Raw genomic sequence first — 26725 nt, 5'->3', positions numbered from 1 at the left:
ATATGGTTCATGATGTGAAGCTTTGCTGGGTAATATTATTAGATAATGTCACATGACAGTGTTGCTATGATGCTGATTCATTTCTTTTAAATTCAAATATATGACAGCTTCCAATCTAAGCAACACACTGATATCAGTTTAATCCATTCTTAAACAGTTCTGTCATTTTGCAATCAGCACTATTAACCCGCGTCCTCTATTTTGAGCATGGACATATGAATTTGAGATGTCTTCTTCATGTCGCGTGTCCACAGCGTAAGTGCTTTGTGCTGCTGTGCCGAAACTGACAGTCTGTGGACACTTTAGCCGGACAGTTAAAGAAAGCATTTATTGTGAACCAAAAACAGATGTATATTTCCTTGAAGTGAGAATACAGACAGAATCCAAATGTGAAATCCTGTGTGGAATATATTAAAGAAATTCAACATACATACACAAATATGTAGCACAAAACAAATACTGTTAGACAGACTCTTGCAAAACTCACCACCATAGCAGAAGAAGGGTTTTGTTTTATTACACTCGTCGAGCTCCATTTTCCATCCAGCAGAGTCACAGCACATTTCTTGCTGCTGTCTTCATCTCTGAATAACTCCAGATCCCAGTATCTGAAAGAGTGATTGCTCCCATCTGACCACCTCCAGGAGTCTCTGAACAGGCCGATCCACACGACCTCGCTTGACTTATACTCTCTCTTGAATTCGTCGTCCTCTAACTGTTGGTCTCCACTGACCAGGTCAGTGTGATGTTCTCTGCAGTAGTTCTGAGCCTGTGGCCAGCTCATCTTGTCTTCAATCAGATGGAATCTCTTGTTGGATTGCCTCCTTTCTGTGGGATAAACAGACAAACTAAGAACACACACTGTTTACAAGTTATTTCATCTCATAAAATCCTTTTTTCTTATTTAAACAGGTGAAACAATAACGTGAGATAAATTAAAATGAATCCACTGCAGGTTCACATGTTTACAAGATCAAAGTGTGTGTGATATAATAAGGTGGATCACATCATTAAAAGTAGGACTGGATTAGAATTCATTTCTGCATGTAGAGAAAGAGACATTTTATCACCACACTTACCAGTAATGTTACTTAAAAGTAAATAAATAAATAGAAAATAACACCAGTTGACTTTTGACTTTTAAATATCTAATTTTTTAACCTTATCAGCCAAGTTTCTACTTAATCCCACACAAAAGAGGAGGTATATGTCAACAAAACTATTGTTAGACAGGATGATCTGCTGTATACACATAATAACATTATTAGTTACATATTCTCACCATCATAGCAGATACATTTATGATTGTGAGAACAAGGGGCATCCCACCATATGTGATTGTGCATCTGCACACATTTCTCACGGCTGAATGAATTATCCGGCTCTCCCTCATGCCATCTACTCTCCCCATCATTGGACTCCAGCCCTGGCAGAGACCACTGCCAGTGCCACATCCCTCTCTTATTTCTTTCAGGGTCGCTGTAAAGCCCAATCCAGGCTCCATCTTGATTCTGTGCAGAGTCACGGAGTCTCTCCATGTCTGTCATGTTAGACACTGTGGCCAGGTCAGTGTGATGCTCTCTGCAGTAGTGCTGGGCTTCAGTCCAGTTCTTCTTCTCTTCAACAAAGTGGTACTCATGGAGGTGACACATGAAGAAGGAACACTGACCTAATAACAGAGGAAATACTGCAGTGATGGAGCAGACAGCATTAAATCAACATCATGAGTACACACCTACTACTTACTCCGCCTCTTTATTCACTTAGATTTCTGAGTTTCTGGATGATTTGCTCTTTATTTCATGATAAGAATGAGCTTTAAGTGAAATCATTTCATGGCAGCAGCAGCAGCAGCAGCAGCAGCAGCACTGCTGTATATGTGATAAGATGATCCACTTACCCATCAGAAGGAGCAGAAACAGACTCCACTGCATCTTTGCTCTGTTAGATGAAACTGATATTTCAGTGTGCTGTGAACCAAACACAATGGATTTAACAAATATTGTCAGTAAAATAAAAAATAAACATTTTAACTCTTAACTGTATGTCCATTAAAAACAAGAAATACACACACAAACAAAGGTCACCACCCCCTCCAGTTTATGAGGAAGCAGAATGATGTCTAGCAGCTAATATGCAAATTAGGATGAAACCTGCATGAACAGACTCACACTGTGAAACTGTCACTGTTTTCCAGCTCATTAAAATTTCTTATTTGAATAAAACACAAATAATGTAATGCATCAGGCTGAGCCAATAACAAACAATAAACAATATGCCAGGGTTATTGTGTCGCACTATACTGTAGAGGTGTTTATCATGCTCTGGTTTTCATATATTCACCTTACAATATATCAAAAACATATTGTGTTTCAGGAGTGGGTGAGACACGATGGCGTCACGGGAATGAGAAACAAAATAGAGGATAATGCAGAATTAAATTGTTTACTGTTTCTTCAATATATAGATTTAACACCCAAAAGCATGCAGAAGAAGATACGTAGTGTTTTCTCAGCCCTGAGTCTGCAGAGCAGGCTGCATGCATCCCAAAAAAAGCTCCATAAACCAAATCCTGAGCCTGAGAGGTAAAACCCAGGGCAAGAAGACGTCCACTGGCCTCACAAAGCTTCACAGTATTGAAGCATTGTTGGATTTCTTTGCATTATAATGTCAGGTGTTCTTGTTATTGTGTCCACTCTTTGTAAAACACATTGAACTTTGCATGAAATTAAAACTTTAAAATGATAAACTGTGATTATAAAACATGTCACAAATGAGCTGAGCTGTTTGCTAAATCTGGCAAATACAAAAAGACAAAGTGCAAATCTGATTTGATTTGAAATGATGTGAAATATATACTGAAAAAAAGACATTACTGTTCTGTCCACCTCTGCACACACACAATAAATAATATATCAAAGTGACACAACAGAATCATAACTTACATCTTCTGTCGTCCTCTCAGCCGCTTCACTCTGGTGTCTCTCCTTGTGTGCTGATGAAGACTAAAATGTCCCCCAGGTAGATGCTCTCTTTGAGCCGCCTTCACCTGACGTCAGCATTTGAATATTAAAATACTGAAGTCCAAGATGTTTATCATTGTCGAGAAATGATCTGTTGTTCACAACAATACATTTACATGATGCAGCGGGAAATAAAAAGAGGAACACACTTTGCTGTTTTCTGTCCAACGAGCAGAAAACAAGGTGTCATCCCTAAATATCCACTAATAAGGAGAATAAACTGAACTCATGTTTGTTACTCTGAAAATATAGATTTTTTGCATTGTCAGAAATATAATTATTGTTACGCCAGCAATGATTTGAACATATTTTTGTTGTTATTCTGTTTCTTTTCATTCACACTCACAGGCAAAGTCAACAATGCCATCAGTTTACAGTGAAACTAAAGTCCATTCATACGACAGTAAATAAGTCTTTAGGTTAGCCTGTACAGTATATTTGTACTGGTACTACTTGTACTGACTGTAAATTCTGGAAATGCATGTTTCTCAGTTATTTGCTTCAACAGTAATTTAATTTGTATGTGTTTAAACAGGTTTGTGGTGTCAAACTCAGCTTAAAGGAACAGTGTGTAAGACTTAGGGGGATTTAGTGGTGTCTAGCAGTGAGGATTGCAGATTGCAGAAAGCTTCTCCGGGTCAGGATTCCTCCAGTGTTCATTGTTCAGGAGGTTTTTACTGAGAGCCGAATTATCCGCAGAGGTCTCCTCCTCTCCAGAACAAACAGACCAGGTGATTAAAACCAGTAAAACACTGATTAAAGCAGTTTTATATTACAAATCAGTGTTTCTCTAATGTTGTTGGGCACATCGTGGACAGGCTGCTCACCGAGCTCCTGCTAATGTGTGGGCTTATCTTGTTTTTCTGCAACTTAAGACGCAGACGTTCAGGGGGTTTATACCAAGAGCTAAATTATCCGCAGAGATCCCCTTCTCTCCAAAACAAATGGACGGAGGTTATTTGAAACTGAAAAAATATGTACATGTAAATATGTAGATATAAATAGCCCCTTCTAAGGGTACAAAAACATGATGATTTGTATTTCCAGGTGATTATACACTAAATAAAACATCTTATCATATGATTTTCCATTTCTACCAATATGTCCCCCTACATCCTACACCCTGGACCTTTGTAAAAAAAAATATTTTTCTTGTACTCATCATGCTTCTTGTTAAAACAGGAGCAGAGAAACTTTCCATGACGAGGAGTACTTGAAAAGACATGTACAAAGCCGTGTGGTCAGAGGTCACTGTTGAGTGAGTCAGTTACAGAGAAATGAGTGGACTCTATGCTGTGGTCAGTCTGCTGCCATCTGCTGGACATAATGAAGTACAACATGGGAAGCCATTTACACGTCCACGTCTACGAAACAATTTAGACTGGGATCAGGGGAGAGGTGGATGGGATGATCAAATTCATGTCTTACATATACTTAATTTACTTGCACATGCATTTTTTAAAAGTTTTTCATGTAATGAAGTGAACACCCAGTGTCTGCTGGGGCTGTCCTGGTAAAATAAACAACAGGAGGTGATCAATTTATGGAACAAGCAGCAGATTGTTTGGAATTCGAAATCCAACAGATCTGATGCTGTTTTTGGCGGGACGACGTCATTCCATTACAAATCACTGTTAAAAAAGCAGTCAGTTTTATGACATGACAACTCTGTAGTTAAGGCTTGGTTAGGTTTAGGCCCTAAAACAAGAAGGCACGTGAACAGACACACCCCAGGTGGTGCTTTGGCCTCTGACTAGATGATATGGAGATAGATTTGTTTCATAATTATGTGTGTGAACAGATGGACAATCTGTGTGTAAATGTGTAATCTGTAAATATAAAACACCTTCCACAAATACAAAAATATTTTGCAAGTATAAAATGGATCTGCAAACACACAAACACATTCCACAAATTAAAAAAAAATATCTGTGAATACATTAAATTAATTTGCAAATAAATGAAAAGCATTTGTGAATATCTTCCTAACATTTACAACGTTCGAACAGGCATTTGTGAACTCGAAAATGCACCCGTATCACTCGGCCATTTGGCAGTTATCAGCCAACTCGTCCTTTATATTTTTCATTTATTCTTTCGAGTCGGATTAAAGTCACAAAGCACTTCACATCTTATTATTAATGTACTCTTACTAATGTAGTTGCAATGTCTGTGCTGACCGCACCGTGTTTAGTTAGGTTACATGGTTTCAGTGAGGTTACGTTAACTGTTGTAAGATATGACAAGTGGCAACACCCTGGTTAAGGTCTTTGATAGAACAGCTGTTGGTGTTGGGAGCTCTTTTTGTTTACAAATGTCGTATTGTAGTTGTATTGTTCATTGCTGATATGTAGATTGTGCTAAGCTAACGTTAGCTACTGAAACGGCATCTGTTGCCATGGCAACATTCATGATGCGGGCTGGGGGGACGAAGGCAGGGTGCAGTCATCAGTCAGTAATTTCTATTAATTAATCACAGAAAAAATAACGGGTTAAAAAAATGACACTGATTAATCATGCTCTATGGTGCCCTTTGACCCGGTGTGTCACTGAAGGCCACAGTGGCTTTGCTACATGATAAAAGCAGACGAGACGACCCCGTCAGTGGAACATTTACATTTAAGAAACGCCCAGATGGAACTGTTGATGGGAGCGCAGTCCTCTGCAGTTTCTCTAGTGAGGAATTTTCGCACCATCGGAGTACTTCAAGCCTGAACTATCACCTCAACACAAAGCAGGTCTGAGCTAGCTACCTCTGATGCTAGTGCTAGCAGCTAGCCTCGTCAAGCCACACTCAACACAGTCTACCTGGGAACAACAAAATGGACTACCATGGACTGCAGACCAGTTTCGGTGGTCGAGGACAGGGGGACAATTGTGTCCAAAGTCCAGCAGCTTTACACGACACATCTGCCAAAATTCATTTGAAGTGATTTTTTAAAATATTTTCACAGCAAAAACTGATGTATGCAATTATTTAGATCAATTGATCACAGAGCATGTCTTTAATTAGATTAATTTTGTAAAATAACTTGACAGCCAAAGCTAAATTATTTAATTGTACTCATATTTGAGTATATGCATTTCTTTACTTGCTGTAGTCTGGTAAGAAAGCACAGACGTGCTGAAGTCGAGCCACAGTGTGACAAGAGCAGGTTCTCTCTGTTCTGTAGTTATACAATAACAGCCATCAGTCACACACATGACAGTGCTGAGGACATTCACAGCAGCTGACATCACAACACTCTGGGTTTGGTTATCCAGCCTGTTGGCCTTGATCACATACATCCAAAATACCCATCAGCAGCCACAGATGCCAACACACAGTGACCCAGCAGTAAACACACTGTCCACATGCCCCTGATCTGATTAGCTTGTTCACCTGTTTGCAGATAAAATGTCAAATATGTAACACGTGGGAAGAGGAGGGTGGAATTTAGGCACTGGGTGCATTGTTTGCTGGCATATATGAGGGTCAGACATTCTTCACACAAACATGCAACCATCACGTTTTCACCACAGACTTAATTTAAGGAATACTCACAGGTCGTCTTCCCCCACTCCCTCCAACATCATCCGCCTCCACATCATTCTCCTAATAAACATTTATATTATTAAAATAAAATTAATAACCGAGTTTCAAACATGCTCACTCTTCCAAAAAAAACTTAAACATTAGGTTGCATCAATCGCACACTTCATTTGAGATGTAACTGAAGACTTACCGTGGCTGCAGCTCCTCTCATGATCAGTGAAGTTGGTTTAATATTTGGAACCAAGTTAAAATCTGATTATTATTTCCTATTGATTCAATTCAAGGATGATAATAAAGCTTCTTTTGCATTAAAACGTCTCGGTGTGTCCGCTGCATTGACAGGACGCAGGTTGGTAATTACCTCCCACTTTGACGCACCTGTGCTGTCAAGTCAGTCGCGAGGGGTATCTAAACATCCGGTATTGGAAATTTCAAGATAAAAGTCTGCACTTGAGGAAGCTTATTCTCAGGCTTCTCTTACCCTATTTGTTGCTCTTTTTTTAATCTTTTATTTAAAATAGATTTTTTTCTCTTCTTTTTATTTATTATTTCTATTTTTTTATTAATTTTATCCAATTTTATTTTTAATTCAATTTAATGTTATTATATGTAATTTGTTATTATATACACAAATATATATGAATATAAGATGTAAACAAATACAGAACAGAATAACACTGGTATGAACAATTACATATGTAAAAAACAAAAATACAAAAATGTTAAAACCACTACAAACAGCTAAAGGTCATTGAAAACATGTACGTTTTAAGATTTGTCTTAAAAGTATTATTATTACTATCCTTTTAATCAATTTATTTTCTTCTTCAGTTGATTTACTAAGGCTAAATAAATATGGACTGCTTGATGCCAGGAGTTGTTTGCTTTCTATGTTAAAACAATAAAAAAAAGTTGCTAACAAAAAAATAAAATGATCCATTCAGGTGAAGTTTTGTGTTACTTTAAATATTTAAGAATTTTTTCTTAACCATAACATTTACTTGTCCACTAGGAGTGACTATCACCAAAGGCCCCAGATACGACATTATCACAATACTTATGTCATGACACAATATTATGGCAATAAACAAAATACACTTTTGTGACATGTTGAGTACTTGGATAATATATAATGCAACTTATTACCTTCATTTAACTGTAAATGAAGTCCCTAAAGAAAAATGCAATGAAAATGTGTTTTATCTAATAAGGTAACTTTTTTTTAGTCCAATCATCTCACTTCAATCATTTTTATTGCAGTAAAATGTATCTAGCAGACTCAAAAAAGTAATTGATTTTATTATTCTAGTAGGCTAACAAAAGTTTGAGTTGTATTTACAACATTTATGATTTATATAAAATTATTATGATTATTATTTTTTTTTCCAGTAGTAGTAGTAGTAATGACAATCATAGTGATTTATTAAAAATCAGTATTTGTATTGATATATTGTATGCTGTATGGAAGACCTATTAGCAGCAACACTTGTCTGTCACCCCCTGACCCCTGCCTTTCCTTGTTTAAATACATACATACATTTTGCACTATTATTTTGAAGAGAAAACCACACTACTTCCGGTTTCTTCCTGACTGCGTGGGCTTGACAGGAATCAGTACCTTTCCATCTCAATGCAAACCGACCGGTTGTCCTCACCCAGCTCAACCGGGCGGTGTGGTCCAGGAGTGTTGACGTGCTGAAGCTGTGTGCTGACAAGTGAGGAAACTTTGCAGTGTTTTATTAATTGACCAACACCTACCTCAGACACACAGCAGCTTCTTAGAGTGTGACAAGTAACATGAAAAGCAAACATAGGCAGGACCTAGGATTAACACTTCATTCTTAAAACATTTTCTGAAAAGCAATCGGATTATATCTACATTTAACAGTCAACTCAGGCAGCAATTAGGCAAATGTTTCCACTGCAGAACGCTGCATTACTAAAAGGTCTTTATTGAAAGTCAACCTGCAGAAATATGCACATACACACTAAAATAAAAATAAAATAACTCCATCAACTGACCAGAATTTTCAAGGTTTTCTCACAAGCTATTATTGCATCTTAAAATGTAGTTTAGTCAAACGATGATTGTTTAAGTGGAGACATAATCAGGCAATGCAAACATAAGTTATATATTTGCATTACAGTTAAATATGGCTTGAACAAGGATGAAAAGATTTGACCCCAAGATCAGGTTTGTCGTCAGCAGGCCAAGGTGTGGCCTTGTGGAGGATAAGCATCTAATGTAGAGCAGGGGTGTCAAACATACGGCCTGGGGGCCACAACTAGTGATGGCCAAATGAAGCCTCATGAACCAATTTCTGTATTTTACAAATTGGACTGTATGTGGCCCCTGAACTAAAATGAGTTTGACACCCCTGGTGTAGAGCGTTTCAAAACCGTACTGTGACATAACTGCAGGCAAATCTTGAGTCACAATTGTTGCCATAAACCATAATTAACTGTCAGCTGCACCCAGCTAACATTTGTATGTGGGTCCCATGTGGGTAGCAAATGAAAAATGGGCCCGATATTGGATTGTCCACATGTTCCATATTGGCCCCATCCAGATTGCCAAAGTGGGCTCCACATGGGTCATTCTCGGGCAACCTGGGTACAAAGTGGGTATGGGTCCATAATGGGCATCTTATCTGGGGCCCACTTGCGTAAACCCACCCATGTGGGCAAATGCCATAGAGCCAATATGGAACACGTGTACAATCCAATATAGGGCCCATTTTTCAGCCCATTTACTATCCACATGGGCCCCACATACAAATGTTGGCTGGGTAGATGGACAGCAGCTGAACACTGAGAGGCAGTGATGGCCAAATGAAGCCTGATCAACCACTTGTTTTATTTTCTGACCCCACCACATGGCACTCTTGGTTTAAGGATAAAGGCTGAAGGACTTGCAATGAAGTGTGCTTTCAAACCTTTGTTGACCAGACAGCACCATCTGGTGGTTTCAGAAAATGAAGACAGTGGTTCATGAGGCCTCATTTAGCCATCACTAGAGAGGGACTGTGCTTTTTTTTGAGAGTCAACGAAACGATGACTGCAGAGTAACCTGGGTGTACAGTCAGGGGCTCTAACATTGTGCAAATATCATCTAATACACACATACACACCGGTGAATGCAAATAACATGCAAACTGTCTTTAGGTGTTTTCACAGTTGCTGACTTTCCTGCATGCAGTGTTGTAACGTTATTTGTCCAGCAGATGGCAGAAGCTTGTAAAGACTCCTTGATGTGTCTCAAAGTCAATGATCCCTCCTTGGTAGGACAAGTCCTTCCAAGGAGGATCCTACAGAGACAAGGCAAAGTCGTTCCTAGCATTCGATGAATACACATTGGAACAGGCTAACAAGTGTCCTCGGCTCAGCAGACTGAGGGTATTCAGGGTACTGTGATAATTTTGGCACTCTCTAATGTTGTTTTGATTTGAACAAATGTAGCAGTGTTTTAGGGAGAATAGAGAGACCACTTGGGAGGATCGTTGACTTTGAGAAACACCCTCAGCCCTCAGTAGAATTTGATGAATCCTTGACATTGAAACAGTCCTTAGTTGGGATTTGATAAGGTAGACTCCTTGAAATTCAGCCATTTAAGGATCCTTCCTTGACTTTGAGAAACACCCATTGACTGAGGAAAAGAGCTGTTGTTTCTGGATCAGGAGCAAGTCTGGTTTGTATTCTCTTTATTAAAATGGTTACCAAGCAATATAATTCAAAACTAAAACTCATTAACATACTCCCAGTTCTTTAGGAGTTTGTTTTGCCACATGTGAGTATAATGATAAGACTTAAACTAAGAGCACTTATACCTCAGTTAGAGTGCTATGCACACTCATTCATCAAATTGAATACAATGAAATAGAGGAAAGCTTTTAAATTAAAATAAAACAGAAGAATGTTGATTTCTATCATGTAGGCCTTCTCTGTTGTAGACTTGCTGCAGGCAGGTTAGCTGATCAGAATAAGTTACCATGGTGATTTGCTCTGGTAAGAAGGGAACCAGCTCCATAGTTATGAAAACCTACAGTTAGTCCTGAAGTTACGTCACAAACCAAAAATCCTGCTTTGTAGAGTCCTCTGGTGTGCCTCATGCAGCCGGTGACCCACCATTCAGTACCTGTAACCAGAAACAGCAACAGTGACACCTAGTGCATGGGGGGAGGGTCAACACAATATGCTTCCAAGAAGTCACCTGATTGTCTGTTAATAAAACGAAAACCATGTTTGAATCATCTGTGAATGTAGGGAATTTGTCTGCAGACAACCGGGCGTGTATGACTTTTGTACACAGTCTTCTTTCTATTTTGGCTGGTGGCTGCACCAGGCAGTACCATAGTGCAAAGGTGATAGATGAAATTTTTTGGCTGGCCGAGTGAAATTTTAACTTGCAAAGCTTAGATTTTAGATGCCTTTTTAAGCCAATTACTTTAAACCCAAAGATATTACACAGTTAAAGACAGATACTGCACTCTGCCTTTGGACTATCTTCAGGGGAAAGAAAAAAGGATCTACAAACACATTTGTTTTACTAATCTTTTACTAGTGTATTCCAAGAAGATAAACTTTATTTGAAAAATTTTAATTATGTAGGTCATGGTACTGAGTCCCACCCCCCACCTGGGAAATTGGAAGAAAGTTATGAATAAAATAAAATAAATAAATAAGTAATAATGTGTGTTATTTAAAAAATATGGCCTAATTTGTGATACTATATAACATTAAAATCTAATTTGCCATGCTGGTCTTTCTAATTGTCTGCCATTAAAAAAACATTCATCGCATTATAAGCTGTCAGTGTTGACTGGTAGCAGTCTGACACAAAGCTGCTCTGCTTCTGATTAGCTAGACTTGGAGACAAGGATTTCCTGTAATTGCTGCGCAGCTGGTGCAGTACCAAAACCGAAAGTATGGCAGGAATTTCCCTTCAGGCTGTGCCCAGACAAGGTTAGTGAGAAAGAAATGAAAATTAGGTTTATAAAAGAAAGCAGCGTATGCTCTGGCAGCAGATCATACCAGGTTTTGTAAAGACAGGTGAGTAACACACTACTTTACCACAACACACTACATGCATCAATAACAAAACTACAGTTAAGCTATTTAATAGAATTAATCGTTATAAAACCTGTGTTTTTATCCATATTTATGAATATCTGATAGTCAGGGTAACTGCTCGGTGTAGAGAAGAAAAACTCCCAAATATAAATTGTGGTTGGAACCATGTTGAATATAAATTACTGCAAATTAGAAACACATTCATACACACCAATTTTCTAACGCTGTAGCACAGGGTTGGCAAACTCATTTTAGTCCATGGGACACATTCAACTCAGTTTGATCTCAAGTGAGCCAGATCAGTGAAACCATTGCATTATAACCTATTTTAAAGTACTTTCTGACAAAACAGATGATGAACAGCCTAAAAGAAAAACAAGTGCAATTTCATGAATATGTTTCTGTGTTTTTATTGTCACATTCAGTCAGTCCATGACTCACTGTCATTACATGTGTATTTTTCAATGCATTTTAACTACTGTGTAGTAATGCTGGCATCACCACACCAAACTAAAGTGGAAACTATTGGGAAAGCAGGTTAAGTTATCCTCTGCCTTACAAACCATTTACAAATCTAAAATTTTGTCAATGCCTTATCAACAGGGTTCCACCAACATTGTTTTAAGATAGATGTCTGATACAGATTATTTTGTACTGAAGCTGCTGGTTGACAATTTGGCTGCGAGGCAGTGCTGTGAAGGAGCAAGGCGTATATCTGACAGAGAAGCCAAGGGCACTATTAGCTGACAACTCACTCAAAGCGGCCTGCCCTTAAATATGCAAACTTTGATCCCTAATGAAATGTGATGGATAAGTCATAGAAAAATTCACCCTTGTACAGTTGTCATGAATGTTGAAATTGAAACTAAAATGCCATTAAAAGGGATAGGTTAAATATTCATAAAAATAATATAAAGTTAAAAAGAAATTAAAAATGTCCATGATTATTTTTTCACTGACTGACTCCAGTAGGCTCTGGGGTTGTACTATTAGACATCTGTGTGACATTTCGTCATAATTAGCAAATAAATCGTTTAGTTATGGCCAAAAACATGTTTTGTGAGGTCACAGTGACCTTTGACCACCAAAACCTAATCTGTTCATTGCTGAATCCAGGTGGACGTTTGTGCCAAATTTGAAGAAATTCCCTCAAGGTCTTTTTGAGATTTCGCGCTCATTGCAATCAGATAGACACAAGGTCATAATAACCTTGACCTTTGATCACCAAATTCAAATCAGTTCATCCTTGACTAAAGGTGGATGTCTGTGCCAAATTTGAAAAAAAAAAATCCCTCACAATGTTCTTGAGATATTGCATTCATGAGAATGAGACAGACGGGGTCACAGTGACATTGACCTTTGACCACCAAAATCTAATCAATTCATCCTTGAGGTTTTTGAGATATCACGTTAATGACAAAGGGATGGACTTACAGACAAAGAAAAAAACGAAAACATAATGCCTTTGGCTATGGCTGTCACCGGCTCTCCAGCCCACAAAACTTCATTTTACAAGTGAAGAATTCTTTTAAGCGGATTCACATGTGGTGCTTGACATATCATTTATGCCACTGCCCACTGATGTGGTTTTCAAGCTGGTATCCAATTCGTGTGCTAATGTATATGGGGTGGAAAAAAGAATGTGTGTGGAATTTTGTATTGTTTTAAAGAAAGACTCTCAAAACTCTAATTCTTTTCCATTTCTGTTTTGTCAATATTTGACAGTTCTTCCACAAAATGTCTGAAACTAACACGCAGATGAAAGTTGAACAACTGGTTAAAAGACTCAAAACTTCACTCAGAACTCACAGTTTCATGACCCCCAAAAACAATGAAGAAATCCTTCTCAACAAGCTGCAGGGACTGGTTACAAATATCAAATGGAGCCCAGCGGATGCCGCAGACTTGTTTGATGCTCTTCTAAAGCGTTTTGAGTCAACAACAACTGACCGATCACAGCTCCTCTTGTGGATGTTGAAGATGTTGCACTGTATAGAGATTAATTACATCACTCCGAGTTGGAAATGTCGGGCAAGAAAGAAGAAACTCATTGAGCTGGTCCAAGACGAGACTATGACAGATGAAGACCTCAAGAACTGTTTAGCCGATGACCCAGAAAAGCAACTGGGTGAAATTCTTGAAGAAATCCATCAACAAAAGTTAAATCAAATTAATGAAGAGCTCTTAGATGATGTGAGAGACATTGTGTCATCAGTCAACGAAGGTCTAACTTCACACAATGATGGATCACAGCACAGTGACTTGAAACAAGTGTTGCTGAAGCTTTGTCAGGCAGCTGAAAAAACTCACTTCAGACCCCGACTGACGCAGATGGTGAGCTGGTGTATCATGGCTCTTTCCAAAACAGGACGGCTAATTCAAGTTGGCACTGGAGAGGGCAAGTCATGTATTGTGGCAATGTTTGCCGCTTTTGTCCAGCTCATCAGTTCTCGCAAAGAGAGATTTGAATGAATGGCGAGACTTTTATGAAGTTTTGAAAATCAGTGTCGACTGCAACACCAACAAACAAGCCAAAGACTTAAAAAAAGTGCTATAAGTGTCAGGTTGTGTATGGTACTGTGGAAGACTTTGCTGGAGACTGGCTTCGTCACCACTTTCATAGAATGGACATATTTGGGCAAAGAACATTTGAATGTGCAATTGTGGATGAAGTTGATTCCTTGATGCTGGATAAGGGCCTCCATGTGGTCTATCTTAGTAGCGATATGCCTGCTTTGCAACATCTCAATCCACTCTTGGCTTTCATATGGGCCACTGCTAATCAATACAACAAGATTGGCTCAGAGACAACTGTGGGGCGAAAATACCCATTTCACCAAGTTGTGCTTGAAAACATGAAATGCAAAGATGTTGATGAGTTCACCATACTTCAGATGGCTGAAGACACAGGTATACTGGCTAAAGGTTCGGTCAAGGACCTGAGAAAGAACAGTCTCTTGCCTGACAAAACTGCAGGTGTTACTGCTCACCAGTTGGCAAAGTTCTTTCAGACAGTAGAGGGGAGATTCCCATCTTGCCAGTTTGCTCTGCACTGCATGAATGATGATGGAGTAATAGAGGAACTGAAGAAGGAACCACGAAAAGAAACGACTGGAAGACAGAGGGTGCCTCTGCTCTTGATCAATGGAGGCTTGTGTCAGTACATGTACTCTGATACAGAGAGTGTACAGAGAGCTGTGGAAGCAGAAATAGAAGATGTCCTGTGTTTTACACCATGTGACCTGAGCCAAGATAAATGCTGTCTCTATGTCCCAGGCTTTCTGTCAGATCTGGTCAAATCTAAACTAAAGGTTTGGATTCAAAATGCATTCCATGCACAAACCATGACAATGGGCCATGAATATATCATTGAGGAACATGGGATTGTGCCTGTTGACTACAGCTGCACAGGTGTTGTTGAAAACAACATGAAATGGACAGATGGACTACAGCAGTTCATTGAAATGAAACATGCAAAGTCCAAGTTGACTGACATGACAGCCATCACAAACTATATGTCCAATGTTGGCTTGCTGCAAAGTATGGAGATCAGATCTTTGGAATCTCTGGGACTCTTGGCCAACAAGCAGAGACTGAGACTTTGCAGAAAATCTACAAAGACATCAAGACCTGTCAGATACCTTCATTCAAACGCAGAAAGCTGTTTGAGGTAGAAGGTGTGATTGTAGATGATGAAAAGAATGGATTGAGAAAATCTGCAACGTTGTTACTGCACAAACCAACCCTACTCTTTACAGGGATGAAAGGGCTGTGTTGGTCATCTGTGAGACCATCAATCGAGCAAAGGTTCTCCACAACACTCTAGGAGATAAAGTCCCAAACAAGAAGCTTTACATAAGCAACAACATGGACAATACTGCAATCTTCGCAAAGAAACTTGAAGCAGGAGACGTCATCATAGCAACAAACCTTGCAGGTCGTGGGACAGACCTTCAGGTCTCTGATCAGGTAAAGAGAGCTGGAGGTTTGTTTGTTGTGCAGACCTTCCTGCCAAAGAATGCTCGTGTGGAGGCCCAGGCATTTGGTCGCACTGCCAGACAAGGATCTCCTGGGTCTGCTCAGCTCATTGTCTGCTCCAGACATCTGTCAGAATCATTCAAATTGTTGGCTTTATTAGGCAAACATAGATTGTTTTTGGAAAATACAACTAACGACGTGCTAGTTTATCGACACCTTTTTGTAGTGCAACTCAGATCGTACCAAAAAAGCCCCAGTGATAAGGTATCTAAATCTTTGACTTCGACAGTGTTGCATATTTTGACAAAAACCTCTGATTCAGAAACAAAGACTGTTAAAGATGCCAGAGATGACTCTGTGGAAAAAACACTAGCTCGCTACTTGGAGTGTGAAATCCCAAAGATACAGAAAAAGGAAGAGCTCTTCAGTCAGTACCTGGAAACACTAGATGAGGTGTACAAAAGCAGTTACAACAGGCCAGCAGATTCAGATTTGTCTGCACTGAATGAATTCTGGGGTATGTGGCTCCTCACAAACTTCAATGAGAACGAATCAATCATGGACTTAAAACACAAACTAGGTGAAGACCTGAAAACAGCCAGGCAAAAACTCACACAGAGAGAATCACCCTCATCAAACCTGCACCACTACATTGCATTTGGCAATGATCTGCGCAAAAAGGGAAATCTTGCAGGGAGTATCGAGATGTACACTAAGGCCATACAGGAGGACCACTGTTGGGCAGCAGTTGCATATTATAACCGTGCTTTTGCATCTTTAGCCAAGGACAGGCATCAGGATCCAAACTGCATCAATCAAGCTCTGGAAGATTTACAAAATGCACTCAAGTCCGTTGAGCTCTACTGTGAACAAATTCAGGTCACTCAAGGATACTCCACACAAGTCAACAACCTCTGCAGTGATTCAACCACCAGATTTGACAGTCACATGAGAGCCAGACACCAAGTGTTGTTGTCTTTCAAGGCAAACATAAATGAGGCTATTAAAACAGCACACAGGGCCAGAGACTCTGGTGGGAGTGTCAAAGTGGAGGAGACTCTTGTCTACTTCATGGTACCACTGGAGAATTTTCTGTCCCTGGCGGTCCTTTTGACTCAATCCCTGACTCACATCCGCTCCAGAGACCCTGTAAAGTTGCTCCAGCTCATCAGTCACCCCTCCTTTGACATTGTCAGTGAGCTTAGGTGTCTTGAATCTCTCGGCCTGACTCATGTTTATACCTTAGAAGCACAGATCTCTCTGGGTAGATTTTTAGCAAAGACGCTACTTAGGATCATACGCTGAGCTCTGCATTCAGCACTGAGGCAAAACAAATCAAGAACGTAATAGAGGAGATGTTGGTGTTGTAAGGAAATCTTGTTCGCCACAAACTCTCTGGAACTAAGAAACACAGCCTACGTCAAGTTTGCTGCAGGTTAAGTTCATCTTTTACTTCAATTTTTTTTGCAAGTTTCATCCTAGTTTCAGTTGTTAATGCATTTTTGATGTTAAGTAATGCAGGCTCTGTTTCTACTGTGGCAGTAAATATAATATGCTATATTTTTGTATTAACTGTTGTCAGTTGAATCGAACAATTGCAAATTAATCTCTATTATGGAGAACTTCGATGACACCAGTCAAATAACTCTTAATATTATTGTAAATGTTTTTACACACACGTATATATACATAGTGCAGTTTTGAAGGAGGTTTTCCAGTTTTGCTCTATTTTTCCTATGTTTTGTTTTTATTTGATTTTTAAAAGATACATGTACTTGTTCCTTGATTCTTTATTATTATTCATTCAAATGACGATGACAAAATAATGTTGTGATACTGATACTACAGTGATACTGTATTTAATGTTTTACTTTTTGGGACATATACCTGAAACATTGTGTAAAATGTGTAGTTGCAAAGTCATTGTTGATTGACACAAAAGGATTAAAGAAGTAATTAAGTTTTTTTTTTTTATTAAAAATTCATTTAAAGTTTACATTTTTGAAGAGCGAAAAACTGACTTTTTTAAATTACAATTTTAAAGACATTTTGATTCTGTATATTAAAAATCAAGCTATCATCACAGAAACTGGTTGACTGTTCATTTGAAATACATATTACAAAACTACACTTACACATCGAGTAATTATAGATTTAAGAAACAACTCCATTTATTATTTTCACGTAGTTTTGAGAGATATGAAATATTCTTAATGTGAACAGATACAGACTTCTGCATGAAGGTTGAGCAGGAACTAAATATAATTATAGCTGCGCAGCAATGGTCGGGGCTGGGCAATTTTAGGCAAAATTAGGCAATTGTGAGCAACACACACACTAAAACAAAGCATATCACAACATAGGAGTTACATCATATAATTATGGCATGCCCTTCAAATTGTGGATGAGTGGCTGAAGTGATCAGACTCATAATATACAAAGGAAAGAAAAACTCAAGAACAAGAAAGTAAGAATAACATTAACTGCTAGCAATTATAAACAAACTGGCCTGATCTAGCTTAAAGCTAAACATTATCCATGGTGACAAAGATGAAAACATGTTTTAAAATATAAAAGTAGCTATTGGATAGACTCTGCATATTGACTGATAGCTAAGCCAAATAAACAGGGAAAAGAGACAAGGGATAACAGGGAAAAGTGTTGATAAAGAGTATTTGTCTCTCTGCAAAACTGCCTGGCTCATAATTATTTTAACATTGGTAGTCTCTAATCCACATAGCATGATGCCTGAACATAGGACTTTCACATTAGAATGCCTGTTTTGCCATAGCTGAGACTTGAACTCCCAACTTCTGAGACTGAGGTCCGTCTTCTATCTCACTGAGCTAATTGACAAGTGACAGTTCGTGTGTGGCTTCACAAATTGAGTAAGCCAAGCATCAGGGTGCCAGACAGTAGCCATCCATGCCATGGAAAAGCACATTTCAAAGTGAAAGTTCCAAAGCTGTAGCACATATGGTTGATTTGTTATGAATTTTCAAAGTTTTGAAATTTAGAGGCTTGCTGAAGCGCCACCATCAGGACTAATGTCATGTGTATCCAGTTGAGGACATCAGGCATCGGAATGGACCATTATGAAAAGTTTGGGGAGATTTCTCATACGGAAATGTTGCACGAGCTGAGGCTTGAAGTTACAATCTTCAACACCAAGAACCATCCTCTATCTCACTGAGCTAACTGGCAAACAGAAATGTTTTATGTAGCTTCACAAACTGACGAAGCCAGTCACCTGTGTGCAAGACAGCAGCTGTTAGTGTGTAAAGGCAGATGTCAAACGACTGTCAAATATTCAGTTATTAAGACAAAAATCCGAAAATACATAAATTGCATCTAGACAGCATGGAGATGTTGGTAATTTGTTTTTAACAATGATTTATTGGCTCCACAAGTGAAAAACTGATGTTTAAAAATACCATTTTTGCATTGACTCCAATTGTTCACATGAGAGCGAAATTCAAAATGTAAAAATTTGATGAACATTGAAAATGTATTTAGCAAGAATTTGCAAGTATATGTTTACAATACCGTTTACAGTTAAACATTTTGATGCACTGTAGGCTCAATTTTCGATAAATCAAAAATCTGTGTGGATGGTTTGTGTAGGACAGTCTGAAGATGCTCTGTAGCAAGTTTGGTGTCAATTGAGCAAAAATTGTGGGAGGAGACAGGTTTAATAGGTTTTACAGTTTTTGAAAAAAACAGAGTGATGGATTTCATAATTTGCAATAGGTTTAAATGTACAAAAGTTTCTTCAGTATTGGGGCTACATTTTGGTGAAAGTTGCAAATCTGTAACACATATAGTTGATTTTGAACTTTAGAGGCTTGCTGTAGCGCCACCATCAGGACTATTGGCCTGTTTTTGCAGCTGAGGCATTCTGGCATGGGACTGAACCTTTGTGCAAAGTTTGGTGATTTTTCGCGTATGGGAAGTAGGATTTCCTCGGAAGAAGAAGAAGAATGTGCAGGATAACAATAGGGTCCGGGCAGCCTAAGCTCTATCCATCTGTGTAATTACACTTCGGTCACTGTGTGGTATAACGTGGTACTGCAGTCTGACTACACGGGGGACTGAAGTCATCTAGACACGTTTGGCTGTGGGACAGTATCATGAAATTTTGTGGGATTCACTGATATTGGAATGCACTAGCGTATTTGTCACAGTGTTAAATTTATGCAAGTTCAAATTTTATGCAAGTACAATAGTGAAGGAAAATATATACCGCGTAAAGATGTAGTCAGGGTTAAAGAAGAACTTGAAGAAGTCTGTTGTTCAACACAGGTGGAATTAAAAGATATGAGTATGTCTTTACATTTTCAATTTCCACTGTTTCCATGTGCTTAATTACAACCACAGACTGTAAACAAGATGGACAACAAGACAGCTCCACAAAAGTGAAGCCAAACTGTCCATCGCCCCCTGGTGGCAGGCTGCAGTACAGGTCATAAAGCCAGCCCTCTCCAGAAGGGACATGAGCCAAACTAAAACCTCAAAGTACACATCAAATACATTTTTCCAAAAGATGGTTTCTGTCATTTTAGGTAGTTTGTATCACACTGTTGTGTGTTCAAGTGTTTGCTTTCCTGATAAGTTTGGATTTCATTAGTTACTTAGTGCTATAAAATGGGGATTTACAACATGATTCAATCAATCAATCAATTTTATTTATAAAGCCCAATATCACAAATCACAATTTGCCTCACAGGGCTTTACAGCATACGACATCCCTCTGTCCTTATGACCCTCGCAGCGGATAGGGGAAAACTCCGCAAAAAAACCCTTTAACGGGGAAAAAAAACGGTAGAAACCTCAGGAAGAGCAACTGAGGAGGGATCCCTCTTCCAGGATGGACAGACGTGCAATAGATGTCATACGGAACAGATCAGCATAATAAATTAACAGTAATCCACATGACACAATGAGACACAGAGAGAGAGAGAGAGAGAGAGAGAGATGCAGGTAATGACAGTAGCTTACAACAACATTGTTGAAAGTAATAATATTATAGTTATAGTTCTGGTTACTGCGGTACAATATGTTGAAAGTATGTATTAATATCTGGCAGTATACATGTGTGACAATAGTCATATGTGTATAATAACAGTAGAAGTATGACTAATGACTAATGATGGCAGCAGCAGCAGGAGGCATCTGGCAGGACCACGGCAGCAGCACAACCACACACGTCACACTGTCCAGGCACCGCTGCGATATGAGTTAATCTAAGAGACAGTGGAGCACAAAGGCTCCGGAGAAGAAGCTGAGTTAGTGACATCCAGAATGGCCAAGTTAGCAAGATGCAGTAATAGAATACGAGAGAGAGAGAGAGAGAAGGAGAGAAGGTGCTCGGTGTATTATAGGGGGGTCCTCCCGCAGACTAGGCCTAAGTCAGCCTAACTAGGGGCTGGTACAGGGCAAGCCTGAGCCAGCCCTAACTATAAGCTTTATCAAAGAGGAAAGTCTTAAGTCTAGTCTTAAATGTGGAGACGGTGTCTGCCTCCCGGACCGTAACAGGAAGATGATTCCACAGGAGAGGAGCCTGATAGCTGAAGGCTCTGGCTCCTGATCTACTTTTGGAGACTTTAGGGACCACGAGTAACCCTGCGTTCTCAGAGCGCAGTGTTCTGGTGGGATAATATGGCACTATGAGCTCTCTAAGATATGACGGGGCTTGACCATTTAGAGCTTTATAAGTTAACAGTAGGATTTTAAATTCAATTCTGGATTTTACAGGGAGCCAGTGCAGAGAAGCTAAAACAGGAGAAATATGATCACGTTTCTTAGTTCCTGTTAGTACACGTGCTGATTCATAACTGTATGAGCCAGTCAGTGGGCTTGCGCTCAGCGGTTTTGCTCGCCATCAGCCGGACAAGTGTATGGACAGGAAACTTGATACCACCGAAATCCCTACTGCACAGACTCTGGCTGCAAATGATGCCACCACAGCAAGATGGCAGTGGCTGTATCCAGAATACTTTAGCCTCACTTCTGTACAGTGGAGTTAAGAGGAGACATGTTGAGAGGGAACTATTTCCAGGTCATGGGAGGAGAGAGGAGGCGAGGAAGCATAATTTAGCATGATGAAATTTAGACTGGAATCAGAGAAGAGGTGTATGTGGTGATGGCTAAATGAGGCCTCATGAACCAGTGTCTTTATTTTCTGAAGCCACCAGATGGTGCTGTCTGTTCAACAAAAGTTTGAAAGTACACTTCATTGCAAGTGCTTTATCTTCAAACCAAGAGTGCCATATGGTGGGGGTCAGAAACTAAAGAAATTGGTTTGTGAGGCTTCATTTGGCCATCACTAGGTATATGGTATAATAATAATCATGAATTATACATATTATACACATTATAATGTGAACATCCAGAGTCTGCTGGGTCTCTTCTTGTAAAATAAACAACAGGAAGTGATTGTTTTATGAAACAAACATCATCAACAGCAGTTTGTTTAAAAGTGTTTTCTGATCTGATGCTGTTTTTGGCAGGACGACATCATTCTGTTACAAATCACTGTTAAAATACCAATCAGTTTTACAATGTAGTTAAAGTTCGGTTACGTTGAAGCACAAAAACAATGTTTAAGTAAAGAATAGTTTGGGTTAAATTAGCTTTTGTTCAAGTTAAAAAAAGAGAGGACCACTCTGTCTTTTAACACTTTATTCAGCTTCAGAGAGAGAAATTATCTGTTTACACAAAACTCCAAAAATGTGATAATCAAAGACAAAGATTTTACATAATATAACCATCACCAGATCTTTATCAAAACCTGAAAATATAGTAAAATGTTCCACATTTGAATACATAAAGCAAAATCAAACCAGTACACTGTAGACTGGTGTATTCATTCCAGTTCCTACCATAAAGATGTCGACCATACACACTGTGAATTATACAGAAAATACAACCTCAAAAGATGAATTAAAGCTCGATTGTAACTGAGATCTGTCTTAGGCTGGTGGATATATGATGAGTCCGATATATGATATATGCATTCTCACAGTCCCAGTATAGTTCAAGCCTTTCTAAATACAACAACAACTCGAGAAAATAACAAATAGTGATAGTTAAGTGATGGGAAAGCCTCATGAACCACTGTATTTATTTTCTCACCCCACCAGATGGCGCTCTTGGTTTAAAGATAAAGGCTGAAGAACTTGCAATGTTCAAACCTTTGTTGAACAGACAGCACCATCTGGTGGCTTCAGAAAATAAAGACAGTGGTTCATGAGGCCTCATTTGGCCATCACTACTTACAGGGTCACATCCTCAGTAATCTGATGCTGCTTTGAAACTGACTTCAATGTAGCGACTTTCTCTCAATTTAAATCTGCTGGTGTATTCATTCCAGTTCCTACCATAAAGATGTCGACCATACACACTGTGAATTATACAGAAAACTAAATACAACCTCAGAAGATGAATTAAAGATAGAGAAATAAAATATAACAACAACAAGCTCAGAAAATGACAAATATTGATAACTCAGGTGTTGTTGAATCAGAATAAAGAGACAGAAAAACCCATCACAGGGTCACATCCTCAGTAATCTGATGCTGCTTTGAAACTGACTTCAATGTAGCTACTTTCTCTCTATTTAAATCTGCTGTTAAAAAGTCTGCTGGTGATTTCACATCTCTCCCCCTCAGGCTGGGATTACTACATGTCCCAGAATGCCGTTCAACAAACACATCTTATAGTGTAAATGTTCCAAATGTAACACAGCACTGCAAACAAAGTGAGTAAATGAATCAAAGGCCTGCTAACAGTGAGTATAGAGGGTTTGGCACGTAGAACAGATGAAATTAAACTTCTCATTGTCATTCTTTTTGAACCACTTATGTTCTCCTCCTCTGTCCATGGCTCCAGACATGTCACAGTCATCCGCTGGTACACCTGTGACCCAGTTCTTATAGGTGACCATCTCTTCATTGACCCAGAACCAGAAACCCAGAGTGCAGGTGTAGCGCAGTCCCAGCCAGACGTAGGGACTGTTGGCCTTCTTGGCTTTCTCTTGGACCCATCGCTGCTCGTCAGGGTTGGTGATGGAGACCAGGTCACAGTGGTTCATTCTGCAGTACTTCAAGGCATCGTCCCAGGTCATGTTCTCCTTGATCAGGATCATTTTATCTGCCATGGAAGAAACTGAAATTTTGTGGACACTGTGAAATCCTGTGTGGAATATATGAAAGAAATTCAACATAGTAGCTTCTTCATGAGCTCACCTTGTGTCTTGTCCTCAGTAACAGTGGATGATGAGGGACCTGCTGTTGTTCCTTTCTTTGTGGTTGGCTCTGAAACAGAGGCTCATATATGGTTCATGATGTGAAGCTTTGCTGGGTAATATTATTAGATAATGTCACATGACAGTGTTGCTATGATGCTGATTCATTTCTTTTTAATTCAAATATATGACAGCTTCCAATCTAAGCAACACACATCACTTTTCTTGTGCTGCTTTCAGACGCCTTTCACAAGTATTTTAACCTTTGAACCTTTGAGCAGTTTGGTGCAGTTCCTTTGACAAACATGCAATGAGCAACTTGGTAAGAAATATACCACAAATTGGCAAAAAAAAAAAAAGATTTAGAATTTTTTTAATTTTTTTTTTTTAATAGTACAGAAAAATTTTTCCCAGGTGATTTCCTTGTTTGGTTGTATTTAAACAGCTTTAGCAAGTCGTGCATAAAGGATTAACACAGCCTCTTGACCTGCTTATGATATATCATATTGACCTTTATTATGAGACACACATCCCCTTTTTCAGGACTCTTTTTCTAAAAGATTCTTTCAAGATCAGATTTGTTTTTTAAAAGAAAATATTAAAGCTGACAAGAAGGCACCAGTAAGACACTGAAGAACTACATATATAAAAACAATGTGAGCTGATATATATATGTTTTAAATGAAACTGTGTTTGAATAGGCCAAAAATGAAACTGCAGCTTAGTGGGAGGTCTATTTCTAACATTATCCAACCATCTATTGCTTCACTTGTAGTAGCTTCTTCATGAGCTCACCTTGTGTCTTGTCCTCAGTAACAGTGGATGATGAGGGACCTGCTGTTGTTCCTTTCTTTGTGGTTGTTCCTGAAACAGAGGCTCATATATGGTTCATGATGTGAAGCTTTGCTGGGTAATATTATTAGATAATGTCACATGACAGTGTTGCTATGATGCTGATTCATTTCTTTTAAATTCAAATATATGACAGCTTCCAATCTAAGCAACACACATCACTTTTCTTGTGCTGCTTTCAGACGCCTTTCACAAGTATTTTAACCTTTGAACCTTTGAGCAATTTGGTGCAGTTTCTCTGAAAAACATGGGGGAGGGACATGGTAGAAAATGTCCCTCAAATTGCAAATAAATAAATAAAAGAAAAAAATCAGAAAAATATTTTTAAAAATCAGAAATCTTAGAATTTTCAGGTCATTTTCTTGTTTGTTTGTTTGTTTTAAATTTTCTTTTTCTTGTTTTCTCTCTTTTTTTTTAAATTTTTTTTTACCAATTTCTTTAATATTTTTGGGTCATTGTTTCTTTGGTTGCTCATTGCCTTCTTCCCATTTATTCTGTAAGAAATCAAGTCAGTCTGCTCAGGTTTCAAAGGGTTAAACCATTCTTAAACAGCTTAAACAGCTGACTACAATACACCAGTAAGACACTGAAGAACTACATATAAGCAACACAAGGTAACCATGTAAAAGTGAAAAATAGAAACATAGATCATACTTTAATTAGATCCGCCTCATTGATCACTATAATCTTAAAATTGGAATAATGTTTTACCATGAGATCTGTGAAACCTGGATGTCACATGATTGCTTCACTTGTAGTAGCTTCTTCATGAGCTCACCTTGTGTCTTGTCCTCAGTAACAGTGGATGATGAGGGACCTGCTGTTGTTCCTTTCTTTGTGGTTGTTCCTGAAACAGAGGCTCATATATGGTTCATGATGTGAAGCTTTGCTGGGTAATATTATTAGATAATGTCACATGACAGTGTTGCTATGATGATGATTCATTTCTTTAATTCAAATATATGACAGCTTCCAATCTAAGCAACACACTGATATCAGTTTAATCCATTCTTAAACAGTTCTGTCATTTTGCAATCAGCACTATTAACCCGCGTCCTCTATTTTGAGCATGGACATATGAATTTGAGATGTCTTCTTCATGTCGCGTGTCCACAGCGTAAGTGCTTTGTGCTGCTGTGCCGAAACTGACAGTCTGTGGACACTTTAGCCGGACAGTTAAAGAAAGCATTTATTGTGAACCAAAAACAGATGTATATTTCCTTGAAGTGAGAATACAGACAGAATCCAAATGTGAAATCCTGTGTGGAATATATTAAAGAAATTCAACATACATACACAAATATGTAGCACAAAACAAATACTGTTAGACAGACTCTTGCAAAACTCACCACCATAGCAGAAGAAGGGTTTTGTTTTATTACACTCTCAGCTCCATTTTCCATCCAGCAGAGTCACAGCACATTTCTTGCTGCTGTCTTCATCTCTGAATAACTCCAGATCCCAGTATCTGAAAGAGTGATTGCTCCCATCTGACCACCTCCAGGAGTCTCTGAACAGGCCGATCCACACGACCTCGCTTGACTTATACTCTCTCTTGAATTCGTCGTCCTCTAACTGTTGGTCTCCACTGACCAGGTCAGTGTGATGTTCTCTGCAGTAGTTCTGAGCCTGTGGCCAGGTTCTCATCTTGTCTTCAATCAGATGGAATCTCTTGTTGGATTGCCTCCTTTCTGTGGGATAAACAGACAAACTAAGAAACACACACTGTTTACAAGTTATTTCACCTCATAAAATCCTTTTTTCTTATTTAAACAGGTGAAACAATAACGTGAGATAAATTAAAATGAATCCACTGCAGGTTCACATGTTTACAAGATCAAAGTGTGTGTGATATAATAAGGTGGATCACATCATTAAAAGTAGGACTGGATTAGAATTCATTTCTGCATGTAGAGAAAGAGACATTTTATCACCACACTTACCAGTAATGTTACTTAAAAGTAAATAAATAAATAAATAAATAGAAAATAACACCAGTTGACTTTTGACTTTTAAATATCT

General features: G+C 38.7%; 6 protein-coding genes across 11 annotated transcripts in view; 2 read left to right on the top strand and 4 right to left on the bottom strand.

Moving 5' to 3' along the window:
* si:cabz01007807.1 (uncharacterized) overlaps positions 1-6914 on the bottom strand; it is a 65568-nt gene extending 58654 nt beyond the window's left edge. The window contains exons 1-2 of one of the 2 annotated variants that reach the window (XM_049567590.1): positions 6749-6914; positions 6568-6618 (exon numbers count right to left, since the gene is read on the bottom strand). In XM_049567590.1, coding sequence (XP_049423547.1) covers positions 6568-6618; positions 6749-6769 — 72 coding nt within the window. In that variant the 5' untranslated portion in view covers positions 6770-6914. The remainder of the gene's footprint in view (positions 1-6567; positions 6619-6748) is intronic. The other variant, XM_049567592.1, reaches the window with a different exon arrangement.
* LOC125883374 (protein translocase subunit SecA-like) overlaps positions 1-17683 on the top strand; it is a 37413-nt gene extending 19730 nt beyond the window's left edge. The window contains exon 2 of one of the 2 annotated variants that reach the window (XM_049567599.1): positions 15464-17683. In XM_049567599.1, coding sequence (XP_049423556.1) covers positions 15496-16911 — 1416 coding nt within the window. In that variant the 5' untranslated portion in view covers positions 15464-15495 and the 3' untranslated portion in view covers positions 16912-17683. The remainder of the gene's footprint in view (positions 1-15463) is intronic. The other variant, XM_049567600.1, reaches the window with a different exon arrangement.
* LOC125883377 (macrophage mannose receptor 1-like) overlaps positions 1-26725 on the bottom strand; it is a 45140-nt gene that overhangs the window by 12750 nt on the left and 5665 nt on the right. Inside the window, exons 3-5 of one of the 4 annotated variants that reach the window (XM_049567603.1) lie at positions 2946-3049; positions 1901-1970; positions 1283-1669 (exon numbers count right to left, since the gene is read on the bottom strand). The exons of 1 other annotated variant lie outside the window; for it this stretch is intronic. In XM_049567603.1, coding sequence (XP_049423560.1) covers positions 1283-1669; positions 1901-1934 — 421 coding nt within the window. In that variant the 5' untranslated portion in view covers positions 1935-1970; positions 2946-3049. Of the gene's footprint in view, positions 1-1282; positions 1700-1900; positions 1971-2945; positions 3050-26725 lie in introns of those variants that run through there. 2 more of the 4 variants (XM_049567604.1, XM_049567606.1) reach the window with 2 other exon arrangements.
* LOC125883376 (uncharacterized) overlaps positions 15339-26725 on the top strand; it is a 55804-nt gene continuing 44417 nt past the window's right edge. The window contains exon 1 of the mRNA XM_049567602.1: positions 15339-15462. The gene's annotated coding sequence lies outside the window, so the exon portion shown is untranslated. The remainder of the gene's footprint in view (positions 15463-26725) is intronic.
* LOC125883379 (C-type lectin lectoxin-Lio3-like) lies at positions 22782-24677 on the bottom strand. The gene is made up of 2 exons (XM_049567608.1): positions 24647-24677; positions 22782-23757 (listed from the first exon to the last, which is right to left on the bottom strand). Exon 2 carries the CDS (start codon positions 23750-23752, stop codon positions 23390-23392), a length of 363 nt encoding a protein of 120 aa, XP_049423565.1. The 5' UTR covers positions 23753-23757; positions 24647-24677; the 3' UTR covers positions 22782-23389.
* LOC125884327 (L-selectin-like) overlaps positions 26090-26725 on the bottom strand; it is a 55865-nt gene continuing 55229 nt past the window's right edge. Inside the window, exon 4 of the mRNA XM_049569225.1 lies at positions 26090-26394. Within this exon, the coding sequence (XP_049425182.1) occupies positions 26090-26394 (305 nt within the window). The remainder of the gene's footprint in view (positions 26395-26725) is intronic.

Source organism: Epinephelus fuscoguttatus, linkage group LG23 (assembly GCF_011397635.1).
Source record: "Epinephelus fuscoguttatus linkage group LG23, E.fuscoguttatus.final_Chr_v1".
NCBI classification, from domain to species: domain Eukaryota; kingdom Metazoa; phylum Chordata; class Actinopteri; order Perciformes; family Serranidae; genus Epinephelus; species Epinephelus fuscoguttatus.
This window is presented reverse-complemented; position numbering and strand designations above follow the sequence as displayed.

What these genes read in the sequence shown, in the direction of transcription:
- LOC125883379 (XM_049567608.1), bottom strand. Translation starts at nt 23,752, where the DNA reads ATGATCCTGATCAAGGAGAACATGACCTGGGACGATGCCTTGAAGTAC.